Raw genomic sequence first — 19,857 nt, 5'->3', positions numbered from 1 at the left:
GTTTTTTCACAGATGGTTTCTGTCATTTTAGGTCGTTAATATAATGTTGATGAATGTTCAAGTGTCAATTGTTTGGATACGTTTAATTTCAGTTATTTGACGACTTCAGCGACTACCAGTTGCCATGCCAACCGCGCTGCTAAAGCAGACCCATGGGACCTTAAACAAAGTTTTAAAATAAGTCCAGTGTATAATCCAGCATCTCCTTGTAACAAGTGGAGGTAGATAATTAAATGAAAACGTTAGTGAGTCTGGAGGAAGTGTGGGCGGGGCATCAATATCACGGCTCCACCTGGCTCCGCCCTCAGACCGTACTGATCAGACTCTGGATCCAAACTCACAAGATGGCGCCGCCCGTATCCCCGGGAAAATAGAGTCAGTTTGACCAATGAGAGGAAGAGGAGACGTGGTGTCCATGTTTATATACAGTCTATGCACCAAACACATAAACTCAAAGCTGTAATAGAATCTAAACATAACGTACAGAAATGCTCATTATATGAGCAATTATAATACTCTGATTTACACTTCAGTTTAAATATATTGCATCCAACTCCTACAAATAAAGACCCAGACGAGGTTTTCATTGCATTCAATACAAAATAGTTGTGGTTTATTCTTTCGGGAACAAAAAAATGGCAACAACTAAGTGTCACTTCTCAGAATCGACGATATCTACAGGAAAGAAACGACAACGGTTCCTTCTATCAATCACCACCACTTCCCACCAGGTTAAAAGGGCTTTTCGCCCTCGGCGTGCATTATTTTCAGTTTTCTCTCATTTTATTATTTTTTTTTTTCACATTTTATCTATTCTGAACATTAAAACGTGTTCATTTCAAATTTAAATTCATTTCCCTTCAGTCTTTATGCCTGCAAAGAAAAAAACAAACAAATCGGTTCAACTCTTCTTCTTCTTCTTTTTTGAAAACACGAGTGTCTGAATAAATTCCTATGAAAAAAATAGAAATGACAATTCTGTCTGAGGAAGAGGAAAAAATAAAATAAAATAAAACGAAAATCCGTCATAAAATAACGTGTCTGATTGAATCTTAACCTGTAACCGTTTCTCTTGAACGCCGCGGGCTTCGTTTTCTCTCCAGGGCGACGAAGACAGATCCAAACACAAAATATTAACGTCCCCCCCAAGAACGACATCCAGTTGTGCGCTGCTGTTTTTCTCTGTATCCTCTTCACACTGTGTTTTTTTTCTTTTTAATTTCCATCCAGCTATTTATTTAGAAAATGAAAACGGACGCCGGTGAAGCTTGAAGATGTCGGAGTACATGTCTGTTGCTGATAGATCTTCTTAAAGGGTTCTGGTTCTTGGTGGTCCAGCTGCTTGCTTCAACGTGTGCTTGCCTACAGTATTTCTACTTTACTGCTGGTAAGGGGTTGACGGGGGGTCGGGTGCGGGGCGGGGGGGCAAAGGGGGGGTTGACCTGTGACTTTAGTGCAATGTCTTCCCAACTCTCTTTGGGAGAATTATTCAGATGATCCCATTTTGTGTGTGTGTGTGTAACTAGCCCTTGGTTGTCTTTCTTGGGGTGGGGGCTTCTAGTTTTTTTAAACCAACAGGCCCAATTCATCTGCGTTAGTCCCTCGCAGGCCTGGGTGTCCTTTATTTTGCAGGGGGGGGGGGGGCTTCATGTGCCGCCATAAGAAGCCTTACGATAAAGATGGGACACTTAAAAGTCCTTTCAGGATTTATTCCCCCTCCCGACGGTTGGCGTTTGTTGGGTCCATGCGTCCAGTTCTTCAACCCCAACGGATTCCAAAGTGGGACCTTTTAGCGGGACGTGGAAGGATTTAGGTTTCTCGCGCTGAAAAGAGCACAACGTCGGTCCCTCACGAAGCCGGAGCCGAGGAGAGAGGGGACAGAGGGTTGTGGGGTTTTTTTTTTGTTTTTTTTATGTAAACAACAAACGTCACAAATCCACGTCACAAGTCCCTCTCCTCCCTCTCCTCCCTCTCCTCCGTCTCCTCCTTTTACCTCCTCCTTCCCTCCATCTTTAGAAGAGACTAAATACAGCAGGTTCTGGACGGGGCAGGAAGGCCGTGGAGGGGGGCGGGGTTCAGGGGGAAGGCTGTAGGTAGTGTAGTAGGTAACAGCGAGGAGGAGGAGGAAGGAGGAAGGAGGAGGGGGGGTAAAGGTTGTGTTTTAATGCGTGTGTGTTTGTGTATAGACGCCACGCTGTGAGGCTGTTAGGACTGTTTGAGGCGCTTGCGGGGGGGTCCCAGGAAGGGGCACTGGGCCGAAGCCAGGGAGCGGTACGCCTCGGCCACCAGGTGAGGGTGAGACCCTACCATGGACTTCCAGCCGGCCGTCTCCATCACCTCTGCAGCGTGGCTGGAGGACGAGAAGGAAGGGAGACAGGAAACATCGATTAGAGCAACAGATGAAGCTCAGGAACATTTGATCTGACAGCTCAGGTGACGCCTGTGAACAGGTAGCGGGGCCGATCCAGGTATTTTTTAAAATGATCTGATCGGTATCAGGCTTCAGTTTAGTTTGATGTTCTGTAGTTATTTATTTTAGGCCTGAAATAAACCAAAACCACATCTACGTGAAGTAAAAACGTCTTGTTCCTCTTCTGTTTTAGTGAAAAATTAAAGAGGTAGAAGAAGAAGAGAAACTAACATCATGTGACTAAACATTGAAACTGTACTTTTGTTAACCTTTATAACTTGTACCTCATTAGAGATAGTTGATTACAGCACACATTCTCTGTATCATTGTTTCCATAATCTTCTCCAATGTCCCCAGATTTATTTCCATCCAGTCTTTCATTCATTCTTCACCAAGATCTTGTATTGATGATGGAGAGTCTGACCACTGCACAAAGCCTTCTCCAGCACATCCCAAAGATTCTCAATGGGGTTCAGGTCTGGACTCTGTGGTGGCCAATCCATGTGTGGACATGATGTCTCATGCTCCCTGAACCACTCTTTCACAATCTGAGCCCCATGAATCCTGACATTGTCATCTTGGAATATGATCCATTGATGGAATAACCTGGTCATTCAGTATATTCAGGTAGTCAGCTGACCTCATTCTTTGGACACATAATGTTGCTGAACCTAGACCTGAGCAACTGCAGCAACCCCAGATCATAGCACTGCCCCCACAGGCTTGTACAGTAGACACTAGGCATGATGGGTGCATCACTTCATCTGCCTCTCTTCTTACCCTGATGCTTCTCCACTATCCTTCCAGTTTTTAATAATGCCTTGGACAGTTCTTAACCCAGTTTTAGTAGTTTCTACAATCTCCTTAGATGTTTTCTCTGCTTGATGCATGCCAATGATTTGACCCTTCTCAAACAGACGACCACAGGATGTGTCTTTAGACATGGTTGTTGAAGAAATGAGAAGCTACTCATTGCATCAGTTGGGCTTAAATAACTTGTTGCCAGCTGAAAGATAATCACCCATGCAGTAATTATCCAACAGGAGGCTCCTACATATTTAATTCTCTTTGAATTATTTTTGTCTTGAGTTTATTTAAAAGGATTTTGTGTCTTTGTGTGTCTACGTTGAAGCTGAACATCGGGGCAGACACATGTTCAGAGCCGTTATCACACATTCATCTGAGTCTCAACAGAGGAGGTGAAAACAGACTCCAGTGAGGAGTCAGGTTGCCCTGATCGCTCTGACAGGGTTTAATAACAAAAGACGGACCGCTCCATAACGGCGCATGTGAAATTAAATTATTAAATGAGACAGAGATGTGCAGTAACCCTGGTACCAAGTCCTGATGTCTGGATAAAAGACGGAAAGCGTGAAACAACTTGACACAGCTGCAGCGGAGACACAATGTACGGTGGACGTGGAGGATCTGTGAGTCTGTGAGCAGGTGCTGAAAACCCAATTATACGTGACGACGAGCTCTGCTCTGTGTGAACTCACTAGTTGATGAAGTCGACAGCCTGCGTCTTGAGCTGGTCGGCGCTGTGCAGGTCAGCGAGGATGAGGATCTCAGCGGCGTTTTCCACCGACAGACTGGTGCACAGCGCGTCCTCGCACATGACTTTCAGTCTCTCCAGAGCATACTGCAAGAGAAGAGGAACGGGGAGATTATTGTGTTTTAGTTTTTCTTCTTCGTGAGGATTATTTTATGATTTATTTTATGATTATTTGCTGTGACACATGTGATTAGGGAGCTCCTGATCGGTATCGGGGCCAATCCAAGCAGTTTTAAAAATGATCAGATCAATAAGACCTGATCTTTAGAGGTCGGTTTGACTTAAACCAAAACCACATCCCTGTAGCATTAAAATGTCTTCTTCCTCTTCTGTAGAAGAAGAAGAACCAAATTTATGTGACTAAACATGTCTGCTGTGTGAAAGAACTTTAATCTGGAAAATGAAGTTAGAGAGAAAATAGTAAAGAGTTGAATGTGGATGTTTTAAGACGGTTGGCTACAGTCAAAGTTGCCAAAAGAAGAAGAAGAAGAGGAAGAAGGAGAAGAAGAAGAAGAAGAAGAAGAAAGAAAAAACAAAGAAAAGGAAAGAAGAAAAAGAATGGAGAAAGAAGAAAGAAGAAGAAGAAGGACAAGAAGAAGAAAGAAGAAAGAAGATGAAGTAGAAGAAGAAGGAGAAAGAAGAAAAACAAAGAAGAAGAAAGATGAAGACAGAAGAACCAAAGTCCTGTGACTGACATGTCAGGTGGAAGAACTTAATTATATTAATTAGTAACTAGTGTAATGTGGCTGTTTGGTGATGTGTCAGTAGATCATCATTTAATACGACCAACTATATTAAACATCTAAACACAAACAAAGGAATACGAGTCCACAACAACAACAACAGCAAACACTGAACGCTGCCTTTAACACTGAATATTAACAGACCTTTATTCCTCTCACACAGATGGATACGATCAGTTTCTTAGGTTAAACTACAAAACAACTCAAAGCTCGACCTCAGGGAGGAACCGGGCTTCAAAGTTAAGTCTCCCATGTGGTGACACGGAGGAGTGAGACCAGTGTGAAATCATCCAACTGTTTCCTAAAATCCTGACGGCTCACGGGGACAGGGTTTGGTGGACGCTGAGCACTCGTACCGTCTCAGGATCCAAACCGACCAGTTCAATGTCCTTTAACGGCAGGGACCAGCTGGAGGCTCACAGTGTTTCACAGTCAGCTCAAAGCTTTCATCTGAGGACTAAGTCATATATGGCTGCCAAAATTAACACTGAGCTGTGTGTAAGTGAGCAACATGTTTTATAACGATTTCTGGGTCCATGACATGATGAACATTGGCCCAAAAAACTGAAAGGATGCAAATATGAATCGGCCTCAATTTGAGGAAGTGAGCTGAAGTACGAGCCACTGTGTATTTGTCATTCAAATACTAATGATCATTGCTATGGGGTGGGGGTGCCTGGTCTGGTCTAGGTGGGTTTAGTTGTTCCTAAAGTGTCAGGCTGCATCCTGCTGGGGATGGCTGCTGCCAGGCACCCCCACCCCATTGCTATGTGGTGGGGGTGCCTGGCAGCAGCCATCCCCAGCAGGATGGCAGTGTCTGGTCTAGGTGGGTGCTACATGTCTAAGTAACATCCACACCAATGAATGCCAGGTCCAAAAGTTTCCCAGCAGAACACTGAACTGTCACAAGATGGTTTAAATGTTACTGACTTCTCCCGTCAGTGGTCATAATGTTGTGGCTGATCAGCTGTGCCGTTACTGTTACTTTACCTTATCAGCTGCTGCGAGCAAGTCGTCGGCCATCTTGTCCAGGTTGGGAGCCTTGTCTGTGTAAATGAAGCACATCATCTCTTTGAAAACCTCCGGCTCCACGTCGTTGATCTCCACGCGGTTCTGACAGACGAAAGAAAAAGACAGAGGCTGAATTATTTCAACTGGGACATGAGCTTCATAAAATTACCACTTCATGATTATACACGAGGTGAGGTGGCTAAAAAAATTTTTTTTTAAATAAATGACAGTACTGTATTATTTTTGGGAATATATGAATATATATTTTACTATTTATGTTGGAGGGAGGAGGCGGTGGAGTTTCTTCTTGCATGCACTTCCTTTATATCATGTGTAAAGAACTAATCTACACAGCTGAGGTGAGAATAGCAGAGGAACGTACTGTACAGAGCAACTGTGGTAAAGATAAGAAAATACAGACAAAGCTACGTAGATATACAAACAAAATACTGTTAATAATACTTGCAAATATCAGCATGCACCAAGTATTTGTACTTCAAGTAAACTTACAGCAAAATTAAGACATAAATCAACAGTTTATCTCTTAATTTGTTTTCTTTGCACAATATTCTGTCCCATCCACAGTAAATATTGGTTTAAAAAACTCTCCTGCACTTTCATTTCTTACAGTCACATGTACAGAAATGAAAAAAAGCCATTCTCTGCTTCTGCAGCCTTGTCAGTGAAGGATGAATCCTGACCCCCAACTACTGCAGGACAATTGCATTTCAGGTGCACTATCATTCAGTTTCGCCAAACAGCTTTGTGCTGCGGCCGTCTGACAGCACGCAATCCTTCACTCACTTTAACCCCGCACCGCTGCAGTGGAAAATCCGAGCAGTCGAGCTGCATTTCAAGGAACAAAACTAATTTATTTCTGACAATAAAAACAGCTCCGGGACCTCGGGGCTCACCTTTTTGCTCTCCTCCATCTCGTGCTCAAACATGGCGCTGAATACTGGGGAACGTGCTGAGGAGCAGGAAGAGGAAACGGGTTACTGCACGAGTAAATGTGGGATCACGAAGAACAATTAGAGAGCCAAACTGAAATATATGTACAGCGCTGACTCAAAACATCAGCAGAAAGTAGACAGAGAACTCAGTCCAACAAATGAAAGAGAAATATTATACTTTTGTTTTTGTTTATTCAGTAAAATGAGCCAATATTACATATCAGAGAGGAGCTCCTCTAGGATTAAATCAGAGTCCATGTGTTCAGAAGTGTTTCCATCAATGTAATAAGACTCAGGTGTGGTTCAGTTCCTGGTTTAGTTTAAATAAATCAGGGATTTGTCTCAGTCTGATCTTCACAACACATGTTTGTGGACAAAGTAGCTTTCTGAGGAGCTCAGAGAAAGAGTTGTTGTTGCTCATCAGGCTGGAAAAGGTTCCAGAACCATCTCTAAAGAGTTTGGAACCCACAAATAATCCACAGTCAGACAGATTGAAGACGACTGTTCCCCTCCACAGGAGTGGTCCACCAACAAAGATCACTCCATAATAGTCTGAGAGGTCCCAAAGGAACCCAGGGGAACTTCTAAGCAGCTAAAGGCCTCTCTCTCATTGGCTAATGCTAATGTTGATGAATCCACTCAACAACCATGGTGTGATGGACAAAGACACTGCTCTCCAAGAAGAACATTTCTAAACATCATGTGGACAAGACAGAAGACTATTGGGACAATGTTTAGTGGACAGATGAGACCAAAGTAGAATAGTTTGGTTTAAATGAGATGAAACAACACTGCATCATTCCAGCGTCAGAACCTCATCCCTCCATCAAACATGGGGGTGCTAATGTCCTGGTTTGGGCCTGTTCTGCTGCATCTGGACCAGGACGGCTTGTCCTTATTGATGGACCAATGAATTCTGAATTCTACCAGTGAACTCTAAAAGAAAATGTCAGGACATCTGTCCATGAGCTGAATGTGAAGAGAAACTGGGTCATGCAGCAAGACAACGAGAACCAAGAACACAAGTGGTTCTACAGAAGAACGGTTAAAGAAGAACAAGATGAATGTTTAGGAACGGCCAAGTCAAAGTCCTGACCTTAATCCAATAGAAATGTTGTGGAAGGACCTGAAGCAAGCAGTTGATGTGAGGAAACCCACCAACATCTCAGAACTGAAGTGGTTCTGTTCTGTTCTGTCGTTTTTATGCAGAGTGCTTCAAATACTTGTACGTATATGTGTATATTTTATTCATGGCGTGCAGCAGTGCACAAAGACAAGCATCTTCAAACTGGACGAACAAGAGACAGTACAAAGGTGTGTGTCTGAGTGATGTCTGTACCTGCCAGGATGGCTTTGTGGGCTTGAAACTCCTGACCAGCCACACACAGCGAACAGTCCGTGAAGCGGGAGTTCTCCCACAGCCCCCCCAGCTCATCTGCTAGCCGGCAGTCAGGCACCTTCACCATGTTCATGGTGTTCTGACCAGATATGTTGACCGAGTCTTGCACCACACTCACCTAGGGGAGAGAACACCATGAAACGCAATGACATGCAACACACTGAAACTGTGAGGAGATAAATAAACATTCAGCGTCGTACCTCACAGAACAGCGTGAGCTTGTCGTCAGGTAGAAGACCGTTGGCCTCATCTAGGAGGAAGTCTCTCCGGATGAACTTTTTAAAACCCCAGTCTTTCCCCTGGACAAAGCGATACGCCCTCTGGCTTTCTGTAGACGCACACAAGTCACAAATAGATGAACCCAAAATAAAAAAACAAAGCTTGTAAACCACTGACTGACTCCGTTTCAGATAACATCTCGCGCTCACCCATGGCTTTAGTCTCCTCTCCTTTGGCGTTGAGGATGGAGAACTTGAACTTGGCGCGCACCTCAGCCTTCGGACAGCTGACCAGCAGCAGGTAGAGGGACAGGTAATCTTTGCTCTCCTCGTCCAGGCCCTTTGGATTCACTCGCAAACACCTGATGATGATGATGATGGAGAACATGACAATGAAAATCTCTGAAGAATGGAGGTGAAGGCAACCATGTGCCGGCTTCGCTAGACGCACATTTTTGTGGCAGGGCAGGGCTTGTTACGCTCCAGACTACAAGCGGGAGCAGATAATGAATGATATTTATTCTGATTGTGGTTAGACATCACAGTTGTTTTAATTAGCTCTCCATTTAATTTAAGGAAGTAGCTTAAGTAGCCTCAGGCAAAGGCTGCGCCCTAACAACAACAACAAACACTGAGCGTTTAATAGAAGAGAAAAGTTTCCTGGAGACAGCGTCAAGGAGAAACATCTTAATCCAGAGAGGGTTAGGGAGTTTATGGCAGCGTTGGACGACCAGAACATTTGTGAAGTAGAGAATATTAACTTTGACAGAAAGATTTATTGGACTGAATCCAGTCCACTCTAGGAGAAGACAAGTAAAGACTTTAGGAAGCAACAGGAGACCAACTCTTGGACGTTTAACACCGGATCAGGGCTTGGATTGTGAAAAAAAACTAAATTCGTTGTGATGAAACAACACCACACTCTTGCAAACCCACCATTTGAGTTTGTCGTTGGCCCCAGAAGAGAAGGTGGAGCTCTTGATGACCTCGCCCATCTCCTCTCGACAGAAGCTGAAGTTGTTGATGGTCCACATGTAAGAGAACTTCACCACTTTGATCTGAAAAAGGGGCCGAAAACTATAAATCAGCGAAGCTCAGACTGATTTATTAAGAGATAAAGACGATAAAGTCGACGGTATTTATAATTAGTTTCGTTACCTGTGTGTAGCACCAGCTCTCGGCCACGGGCCCGCTGGACATTTCCGCAGGGGGAGGGGGACTCGGGACTCTTGACATTGCCAGCGTGACAGAGGGTGTAGGGGGGCAATAGGGTGAGGAGGAGGAGGAGGAGGAACCTGTCACTTCCACGTGTCAATGCTCAGTCCTGACGTCCATCTGCATCAGTACACACCAGATGGAAGCGGTCTGCCCCCCCCTGCAAACACACAACGTCACAGAGATTAAACGGTCTGACAGGAAATAAAAACCAGCCTCCTTGAAAACCTTGTCTCGTCTTCTAACGCGCAGGTAACGCGGCCGCAAACAAAAACATTTTTTAAAGACAAAGCGCTGCTCATTGTTATTCAGGACACAGTTGCTTTCATTAATCTGGGTTAGATTCAATATCATTTAATTCATCTAGCCACACAATCAGCTACTGAGGTGGTTACTTGTGTGGCGGTGGTTAGATGAATTGTCCCCCGTCCCACTCGGGGACAGAAGGAGATCAATGCTCTCAGATCAATAACTGCTGCAGCTGCAATTAATTCTTAAAAATGAACTGTAAATAAACAAGCGGCCTCCCAGGACAGCTGGACACATCCAAGTTCCCAAATTACCTTCAAGTCGGTGGAAGGGGGACATAGCAATGCAGATTAGAGACCTTTTGTCTCATTCTCTAAGATGTGGAGCTTCTTTGGGAGGTACCATGGTCAACGGAAAGCAAAGACTTGAGGACAATGTCCATTAGGGATGTCTGCAATAAATTAAAAACCACGTCTTTGCAGCATCAAAACGTCTTCTTCCTCTTCGTCGTATAACAAGACGACAACTTCTTCTTCTTCTACAGTTTTAGTGGTGACTATCTAGCGTCAAAGCTGCCAAAAATCAAAGAAGAAGAACCAAGATCCCGTGACTAAATACGTCTGCTGTGTGGAGGAACTTTACTCTGGAAAACAACGTCAGGTGGTAGAAAGAGATCATCATTCAGTATATATACCAACTTGATTTAACCGAGTCCACTCAGGCTAAAAGGCTGTCGCCTCTAGGAGAAGACAAGGACAGACTTCAGGAAGGCTACAGGAGACCGGATCGTATCAGGGGCGACGTATTCATAAACGTTTAAGCCGTACAGCAAAAAAGAAACTACGCTGCTTTAGATGTTGACGGAAATTCAAGGTTACTAAATGACGGCAATCTAGCGGGACTGTAAACTATCCAATGGGCAACTTAGGATTTATTATTAGATGTGGCCTTTGAAATACATAATCATGTTTTATGTTTCACAGACGCCGGGGCGTTGGGACGGATTTTGGACTGGACGGTGTTTAAAATGAGTAATCGTAATTACAAATGTGAAATATGCACAACATTAAAGGACTGTCAGTATTATATATTCTATATACAGGGTGATGTTACTGTCACTAAATCTCATTAAAACGCCAAAACACATAATGTTAGTGCTGCTAAAGACCAACTCCTCCGTGATTCAGCTGTTTTCTACAATTTAGATTCAGATTCAGAGAACTTTATTATTTATTTAAGCCAACAGGGCGATTTATTTACAGTTTTTCCACATGTACTCCACACACAGTCAATCAATCAAATAAAGAAGCCAAGGAAACAATAAATGCATGGGCACATAATAACTACTAGAAACCAGGGCTGTCAAAATGAACGCAGATTAATCCAACATCACGATTAATCTGATTAAAGATTTTAACAAAATTAACCCAGAATGACGCCGACCGTCTCTGGCAACTCATTTCAGGCAGTTTGTCCAAGCAGAGTTACGGTCACTCATACACTAAACGGGCCGTTGATCCAGTAAAGATAAAGACAACGTGCTGTTTAGCGTCTTCCATCTTTATCGGTGTTAATTTTGACAGCCCGACTAGAAACACATGAAGTGAGGCACACTTGTTGCACATTTAAACATATGTCTGTGAAGGTTCTCAGTCATCCAGGTCGTGGTTTATCCAACAAAGGTTAAAAAAAAAGGCAACTGGACTTGTAGAGTTTTAGAGAAGACGTTTCATCCGAGTAGCTTCTTCAGTTCTAGGGGGACTGGTGGGAAGTTTGAGGTTTAAATAGGAACTCCTCCTGAAAGATTCGTAATAACAAGTTTGTGGAGACACTTGGAGTCGCATAACAAGCAAGTTCTTCAGGAGGAGTTCCTGTTTAAACCTCAGACTTCCTAGCCTGGTCGTTGCCATCCTACGTTTCCGCCCAAAATTTGATTTCGGTCTGGCACGGAGTCTGGCCCAATTGCACTTCCGCGGTTCACGTGTAACCGAGCCAATCAGCGAACAGTTGAGTGATGACGCGGAACTCGCATGCCGAGTTGCTTGTAGTCCAGCCAGCGAAGCTTGTAGTTCAACAGCATAGCAACAATGGCGACGGAGGAAGAGACGCTAGAAGCCATCCGTGAAGTTGTCTCAACTCTCGAGAGCATCACGGAATTAAAACCAGAACAAGAGGCTTGTCTTGTCAATTTTATAAATGGCAAGGACGTCGTAGCTCTCCTTCCAACTGGCTTTGGGAAAAGTTTGATTTATTTAACTGGAAGCGGAAGTGGTAAGCGTAAGAGCCTGAACTCCGGCGCACAATATACGTCATTACCAAACGTTGCTGATTGGTTAAGGGAACTCCAATGATTTTAAACCTCAAAATAAGCATCCGCCCATTACAGAGAGAGATTCCTATTACATTGGGCCAGACTAACGTGCCAGACCGAAATCAAATTTTCGGAAACGGAAACGTAGGATGGTGACGACCAGGCTACAAACTTCCCACCAGTCCCCTAGAACTGAAGAAGCTACTCAGATGAAACGTCTTCTCTAAAACTCTACAAGTCCAGTTGCCTTTTTTTGAACCTTTGTTGGATATTTCAACATAAACTGTTCCACTGCCGTAGACGCCGTATTCACCAAATCTACATGTGTGATGTGTTTTTAAAGATTCACAACTTCAGGTTTACTGAGGGACAGACGCTTTTTTCTTTTCTTTTAAAAACATAATAACTGTGATTAACGTACAGTAATGATGTGACTCCATCTTACTGGCAACCATGAGCAGAATGAGGCGTTTGGAAAACATGAGTAAGGAACTTAAAATGACTGTGACTAGATTGCGATCACTGAGGATGTTACCTCACGCAAACAGCACATTTACTTCACTGTATTTCTATTCGCAGCGTGGGTTGCTTCATCTTGAACACCTCGCGTCAGAGGACAAATGATCTACCGTCCTCACTGCCAGACTCACAAACTCGGCGGCTTCTCTTCCAGCTCTCGGTTAATCTGTGCCCGTGTTTTCCACAATTTAGAAATTTCTTTTTCTACTTCACCAGTCCTTGGACCCTCCATCCATCTCCTCCTTCCTTCGTCTCTCTCTTTCTCTCTCTCGCTCTCTTCCACAGAGCTCTTAATGTCTTTCTGTCTTCATCCATAAATTCGATTTGGGTCAAAACTCAAGTTTAACCAACTGTGACGGCTGAGAGCTCAGCTTTGACCCTGAAGCTGCTCAGAGGCTTTTTAAATTAAGTCTAAACAGATTGAAAACTGGATTCATGACTCAGTTTGAGGCTGAATTTAACAGATTTTAATTGATCTGAGCCGACGCCAGATACTTTACCAAATGAGACCTCAATAAAATAATAACAACACATACTTTTACTGATTCAACAACGCTAAACAACCAGTCTCAAAAAACCCAACTGATCTGCAGCGACTGGTAAGATGGAGAGAGAAGGAGATGGAAAAAAAAAAAGGAGGTACAGGGAAAGAAAATGAAAAGTAAAGTGATAGAGAAGCCAAATGGAAAACCAGGTATAGGGAATGAAAGATGGAGCACCGTCTGTGGAACCATTCGCCGAGATAAATTGCCTCCAAAAGAGGTTAGATAGAGACAAAAGGATCAGACCGAGGTATGAGAGAGAAATCAAACACAGATCTGTGGACAGCTGACTGAGACGAAGACGCCGGCTGCACCTGCAGTTCCACGAGGTCCTGGTTTCGTTTTCATCACGCTGCGATGAAACGATCTTAAAATAATAGTTTAGGAAGAGGAAGAAAGACTTTATGAATCTCCAGGGGAGGAGATCGTGTTTGTTTAAAATCGGTTGAATATTAAAAGACTGGTGCTGGATCAGGGGGTAAATAAAACTTGATCGGGACGTCCCTCGTTAAGAGAGAAAGAGCTGTTTGTTGTGGTCGCCGTGTTGCTTCCGTCAGGAGTTTCCAGAGCGATTCACAGGAATATTCAGCATTGATTACTATTGTCTCACTCTGCAAACACAGACGCATTTAGCTACCGCTGCTTAGTTCAGACCGCTGAACTGTAATTTTTCATTGTCAGTGCGAAAAACGCCGCGAGAGACAACCTGGAATTAACACAAAGCGTCTTCCGCTTCCACCACGTGGAGCGTTGGACACGTGAAGACGAAGCCCGAGCTGGACGACAGTCGCACACCTTCAGATTAAATTGGTGTCAATGTGGCGGTGAAGGTGGAAAACACAACGGCTGAGGAGGGAAAGAAGAACGAGGGAAAACGCTGGAACGCATTTGTCATGCTGTCATCGCAATATTGAGCGGTGATCCTGCACGTGGCGAGCGTTCCTCTCACTGTGCTGCTGCCCCACGATAAAAGGTGGAGGCGGCTTCGACCGGGCTCAAACCAGGCGCTCTTTTAAAATGATCAAACATGAGCAAACACGGACTCATATGTGAGAGACGCTCTGAGCAAAGACGCTTCCACGAATAGAACATAAAATACCAGCAGGTCACAGGCGAGATACGAGGAGAAGTCTCGTTGTCGGCTGAACTTTCACCCGACGGTCAATACCTGCATCACAAGACACATTATCTACGTTCAACAATCTGAGCAAAAGCCAAGTTCTTCTTCGACGATCGGAGCTACAATCATTTAACCCATTCAGACCGGATCACGCATCTATGCGTAGTTACCATTAAGGCCGGCAAACGCGTCCGTGTCATTTTGAGCGTTGTCGTCTTTTTCGAGGCACATGCCCAATTGACCTTTGGCTAAGCCCCGCCCTAGAATGTAGATTGACCAATCACAGCCAAGAGAGCTCCCACAGGGGTCCGACACTTTTTCCACAGCGCTCCATTGACTTTAACGCAGGCGTCTCATATTTTCGGTCTCGGCAGGCTATACTGTCGGTATATATCCAGCATCCAGGGTATGGATAAGCCCAATGATGTGCGCGCAAAACCCTGTGGAGCTAACCAAAACATCACCGTTACAGCTTAAGTTGCATAGTTGTTGATACGCTAGCACACGCTGAAGAAATACAACGCATACGTGTGTAACGTTAGTCCGTTTGCTTCGTAATAACGATTATAGAAGTGAATAGAGACGTACCCAGCTTTGCATGAACAGTGTTGCTCCTTGATATTGATACCAGAGCCTTATAGATAACCAGAAAACCACAGGCCAGAAGAGAATGTCGGACGTAGCAACAGTAACTAAGGGGGGCGGGGCTTAGCCAAAGGTCAATTATATGCACTGTGATTGGCTGAAATATTCTTGGGGTGAGTGACAGAGATGCTTAGGGATTTTTTTTTTAAACTCATGTGACTAATAAAACGCTTTGTGATTGGTCGAAATAAGCCTGACACGTGGAGTATGTTTTGGTCGAAAATTTTAAACACCGTGCTAGCGATCCGTCACGGCTGACTCAAGTGAAGGAAGTGATATATACGAAGTAACTGAAAAAAATAGATCTTTACTGATTTTCAAAATTTTAAAAATGTTTGGTGTTTATTGATTTTTTAAAAAAATGCATTTGAAGATTATGCCCTAGCAAGTCAGTCAAGTTGAAAGCCAAAGAAGTAAGCTGTCAAATGCTTTTTATCTCACTAGTGCAGTGCCCGTTGGAAGTATGTATTCCTATAGTGGGAGCCTACAGGTGCTGTGTATGAGGAGTAGTGGAAATATTAGAGCGGAGAAAACCTATTTTACCGATATATTTTACATTTCTTATCCAAACAACGTCAAATTTAGCAATGCACATCTTCGTGCCCGTAGCGAGACACCTGCCCAGTTTCAAACCAATCGGGCCAACGGTTCGCGAGATATGCGTGCCACAGACACACACACACACACACACACACACACACACACACACACACACAGACGCTTCTTGATTTATAGATAGATGTTTGGCGTTTATTGATTTTTTAAAAAAATGCATTTGAAGATTATGCCCTAGCAAGTCAGTCAAGTTGAAAGCCAAAGAAGTAAGCTGTCAAATGCTTTTTATCTCATGTTTTTATCTGCTACAGAGCCTGAGAAATTAAGGTTTTAGTGTTGACATATTCTGAAAAACCTCAGGTTTTGAGAGGGGGTTTACAGAAGAGTATTTAGGCCTGAATGGGTTAAAAGATATTAAAAGCATACAGAGACGAACTCTAGGGTAGAGGTAAAGACTTTCACCATAACTCCCTGAAAACACTGATATGTGTGAGCAGTTACTTCAGGCTGTAGCTTAATATCAGTGTATGTTATAGTTTATCAGCAGATTTGATTGAGGGCAAAGAAGGAACATTTTGTTTTGTAGGTCAAAACTAAAATAAGAAAGAAAAAACACGCCTGAAATTACACAAACAACAAAAGGTTTGAATGTGTTTCTGTGGAAATATGATGCACACGGTGGCAGTTATGACCACGATGCTTTTTCCTGACATTTCACTCCCTCCATCAAAAAATAAAAAAATCAATCTCTGCTCTAAATTAAAGACTGAAGGTACCGAGGCATTTCAGACGCCAACTGGCAGCCTCTTGTCAAAGCGTCCGTGAACACAGCGTCTGTCTCCAAAGCTTCGGTCTTGGAGGACAGCAGCAGCGAGACACGGACAAACCTTAAAAAACTATAATTGGTACAGGGGGCCCCGGGATCGATTGCAGAGCGATTTCATATTCTGCCCTCGGCCCGCGGTGCTCCTCCTTTTTCTAAAAACTCAATCTCGTAGAGGTATGAACTATTGATTTTTGCTACAGCGATCAGGCTTGCCTAGCTCTCAACCCCGACTCTGTGCAGACCCACAATTACACCGAAGGGGATTTGACAGGGCGGAAGAAAAAAAAGGATTAGCACCAAGCTTCACCTCCTGTCTGTACTTCCCAGCTAAAAACCCCTCCTCACTTCCCCGGGCACTGGAGGTTAAAGGGAGGAGGGATCTCAATGCATGTCTAATGTCTCTGGTCACCTGCTTCGTACTGTGTTGACCTCCAAGAGTAAATACTCAGGATACACTGCAAGTACTTCAGTCAGTACAGCCTAATAATAATAATAATAAGTTATTCTACATCATATCTAGCACATATAATGTTCTAAACGCATCATACACCTGATTAAAGCCATAAAAAACAAAGTATGCTGCTCTGAAAACCCTCCACATAAACTCAAAAGCCTTATTTCTGTACACATCAGTATAAATGTAATCGTTCCTAACTAACCACCTCTGGTCAGCTGACGTCCCGGTCAGATATAAAGCTTGAGCCAAGTCTGATCTTTTATAGTTATTTACTGTAGGTCTGCCAAAAAACCAAAACCACGTCCCACTAGCGTCAAAACGTCTTCGTCCTCTGTTGTCCCCCTGTTATCTTTTTAACGGAGGCTGACGAGCGTGAAAGCTGCCAAAAAAACTAATTAGCAGACTCACACGTGATCGAGGAGAGTAAGAAAGATACGGACGGCCTTTATGAATCACCGGGGAAGGTAATTTTGTTTATTTAAAATCTAACTGGGACGTGAGTCGGCCAGTACTGAATATTAAAAGGTTTCACATCAGGGGGGCAAATAAACATGATCGGGACATTTCCAGCTCTAGTTTTTATGACTTAGTGATCCCCAGCCTACTCGGAGCGAAACAACGGTTTTGACTACGTTTCCTGACACAAGAAACCGATTCCATGCAGAGTTGAGTTGTAAAGATTTAATCTAGAGTTTGACACCTTTGAAAATTTCACTTCTGTTTTCCATCAGTGTGAAAATGGCACCAGCAAAAGCTCAAAGGCTCCAAGGCAGGGGATTTCTGAGTGTGGGCCATCACTGTAGAGGTGAACTCAGCTAAACCCAGTTATGTACAGAAGGAAAGGACAAACTCAGGAGAAAAGCCTTAAATGAAAGGCCAGGTCAAGACTGCTGCGTGGCAGGTTCTTTGACTTCAGCGAAAACGGTCGACGGGTCAAACAAACCGACTGCAGCTACTGCGGGACAGTCCTGCACTGCAAGTAAAACGGGTTCTCAGCATCATCCGGATGAAAAGAAAGAAAAATCATTAAAAAAAAAAAAAGGCACGCCTCTCCTTTAACGTTGAATTTAATTAATGATCATTTCTGAGGTTTTATGAGATAGATAGACAGATAGATGTATTATATTATCCTGTGGGAAATAAGGTTCCCATCAGCATCATTACACAGAGACAGGAATAAGGTGAAAGTCGGCAAAAAGGATAAAAAATAAAGATAAGGAGAAGATATACAACATACTAGAAAAATATATATACACAGATATATATATAAATGCAATAAATATGAATCTAAAGAAACGTGGTAGTATAAAATTGTGTATAATATGAGTTTAAAGACAATATTTATGAAACTATACCAGCTACGACAGAGCTAGACTACCTCATGTTCACTGTCTGTAATTTTTTTATGCAGAAACAAACTCTTTTACATAATAAGGAGCGGTGTTAAAGTGTGAAACCAGTGGGTTTGGTGTGTTTCCACAGGAGTCAGTCTGAACTTTGACTCATCACCTCAACCCAAACAAACCACCTCCTACAGCTGCTCAGTCAGGCTGGTTAAACATTAGTTGGGAAAACGAACCACAACAAAACCAGCCCTTTAAAAGGATAACATTAATACATGAAATTATCCTTTACATTTTATTACATTAAAGGGTGAGAACACAAAAACATAATAAAGGCCCCAACATATATATATACACCCCTTTATCTTAACATGTGTTTTATATATAGAATAATTTAATATATAAAGTTTAAACGTAACTATAAATATGATATTGCTTTAAAGTGAATCTATTTAACTTTAGGAGATGATGTTGTCTGAACTGAACTCTAAACACTTTCCAGTTAGTTAAATGTAGGCGGTGACAGTAGCAGGTAGTTAACCTGCTAACAATACAGATACAGACAGAGCTGCCTCACTTTTACAACTGCTGCTTTATTTTACGTGTGAAGGACAATAAAAATAAATAAATAAATAAATTTAAAATAGAAATAAACAGCGCTGACAGCGTCTGATATCGTTTTAAGTACATAAATCCTGCCGGTAATCCGGTCCATCTAACGACAGCACGGGAGCTAACTCGGTGGAGCTAGCAGGCTAGCAGGCTAGCTGGTTAGCCTTCATTCCCATAGCATAGCAGCTAACCGAAGCCAAACAACAAAAAACGGTCGAAGAAATTGTCGAAGAAACAGCGGCTAAATTTGCCACGTAGCCGCCGTAACCGTATGATTTTATAGATTTTTTTTGGTTTCTGTTTTTATTTATCGACAGACTTACCTTTACGCTGGGTTAAATTACAAACGGTAGTTGCCCGGAGTCTTCTGTTGTTGTTAGCCGTTTGTGGAGCTAGCAATCCTGGATGGGCTCGTCCCGCTCACAGCGCCACCTGTGGTCTCGGAGGAACTACACAGCCCCCGGCTAATATATAATATAGTATGATATAATATAATATGATATAATATAATATAATATAATATAATATAATAATATATAATATAATATAATATAATATAATATAATATAATAATATATAATATACCATAATATAACATAATATAATATGATATAATATGATGTAATATAATATAATATAATATAATATAATATAGTATAATATAATATGATATAATATAATATAATATAATATAATATAATATAGTATAATATAGTATGATATAATATAATATAATATAATATAATAATATATAATATAATATAATATAATATAATATATAATATACCATAATATAACATAATATAATATGATATAATATGATGTAATATAATATAATATAATATAATATAATAATATATAATATACCGTAATATACCTAGGTGTATCGAGGTGTTAGTTTTAGATTAGCTCACCTATTTTGCCACCAAGGTGAATTAACTGAACTGAATTTATGAGTTCACCTTCAAGTGTGTCTATAATAAATCTTTAGCCTCTGATATTAAATGTCTTTGGTGTCATCTCAATGTGCAGAAAGTTTGCCACGTTAGTTTTCTGTCCATACAGTTGACGTCTTCTGTCCTTGTTGACCCAGTTGAAGCACTCAGCCTGGCAGGCCTTTAACAATACTGAAATAAAACCACCACATTCACACGGGCCTTTTAAATATCCAAAT

The 19,857-nt window shown here is 42.4% G+C and overlaps 1 protein-coding gene across 1 annotated transcript; it reads right to left on the bottom strand.

The window, feature by feature from the left end:
• Positions 1–446: 446 nt before the first annotated feature.
• LOC311504019 (speckle-type POZ protein) lies at positions 447–19,094 on the bottom strand. The gene is made up of 10 exons (XM_084566963.1): positions 19,007–19,094; positions 9,448–9,664; positions 9,226–9,347; positions 8,500–8,651; positions 8,272–8,399; positions 8,012–8,189; positions 6,634–6,689; positions 5,699–5,821; positions 3,910–4,052; positions 447–2,350 (listed from the first exon to the last, which is right to left on the bottom strand). The coding sequence occupies exons 2-10, from the start codon at positions 9,523–9,525 to the stop codon at positions 2,206–2,208; spliced, it is 1,125 nt and encodes a 374-aa protein (XP_084423089.1). The 5' UTR covers positions 9,526–9,664; positions 19,007–19,094; the 3' UTR covers positions 447–2,205.
• Between the last annotated feature and the right edge of the window lie 763 nt (positions 19,095–19,857).

Source organism: Chelon labrosus, assembly GCF_963514085.1.
Source record: "Chelon labrosus genome assembly, chromosome: 19".
Taxonomy (NCBI): domain Eukaryota; kingdom Metazoa; phylum Chordata; class Actinopteri; order Mugiliformes; family Mugilidae; genus Chelon; species Chelon labrosus.
The sequence above is the reverse complement of the archived record's forward strand: the minus strand, read 5'-3'. Positions and strand labels throughout refer to the sequence as shown.

What these genes read in the sequence shown, in the direction of transcription:
- LOC311504019 (XM_084566963.1), bottom strand. Translation starts at nt 9,525, where the DNA reads ATGTCAAGAGTCCCGAGTCCCCCTCCCCCTGCGGAAATGTCCAGCGGG. An exon ending in AGCTCACGCTGTTCTGTGAG is followed by an intron (nt 8,190 to 8,271) that starts GTACGACGCTGA and finishes TCTCTCCCCTAG; the next exon opens with GTGAGTGTGGTGCAAGACTC. An exon ending in CCACAAAGCCATCCTGGCAG is followed by an intron (nt 6,690 to 8,011) that starts GTACAGACATCA and finishes CCTGCTCCTCAG; the next exon opens with CACGTTCCCCAGTATTCAGC.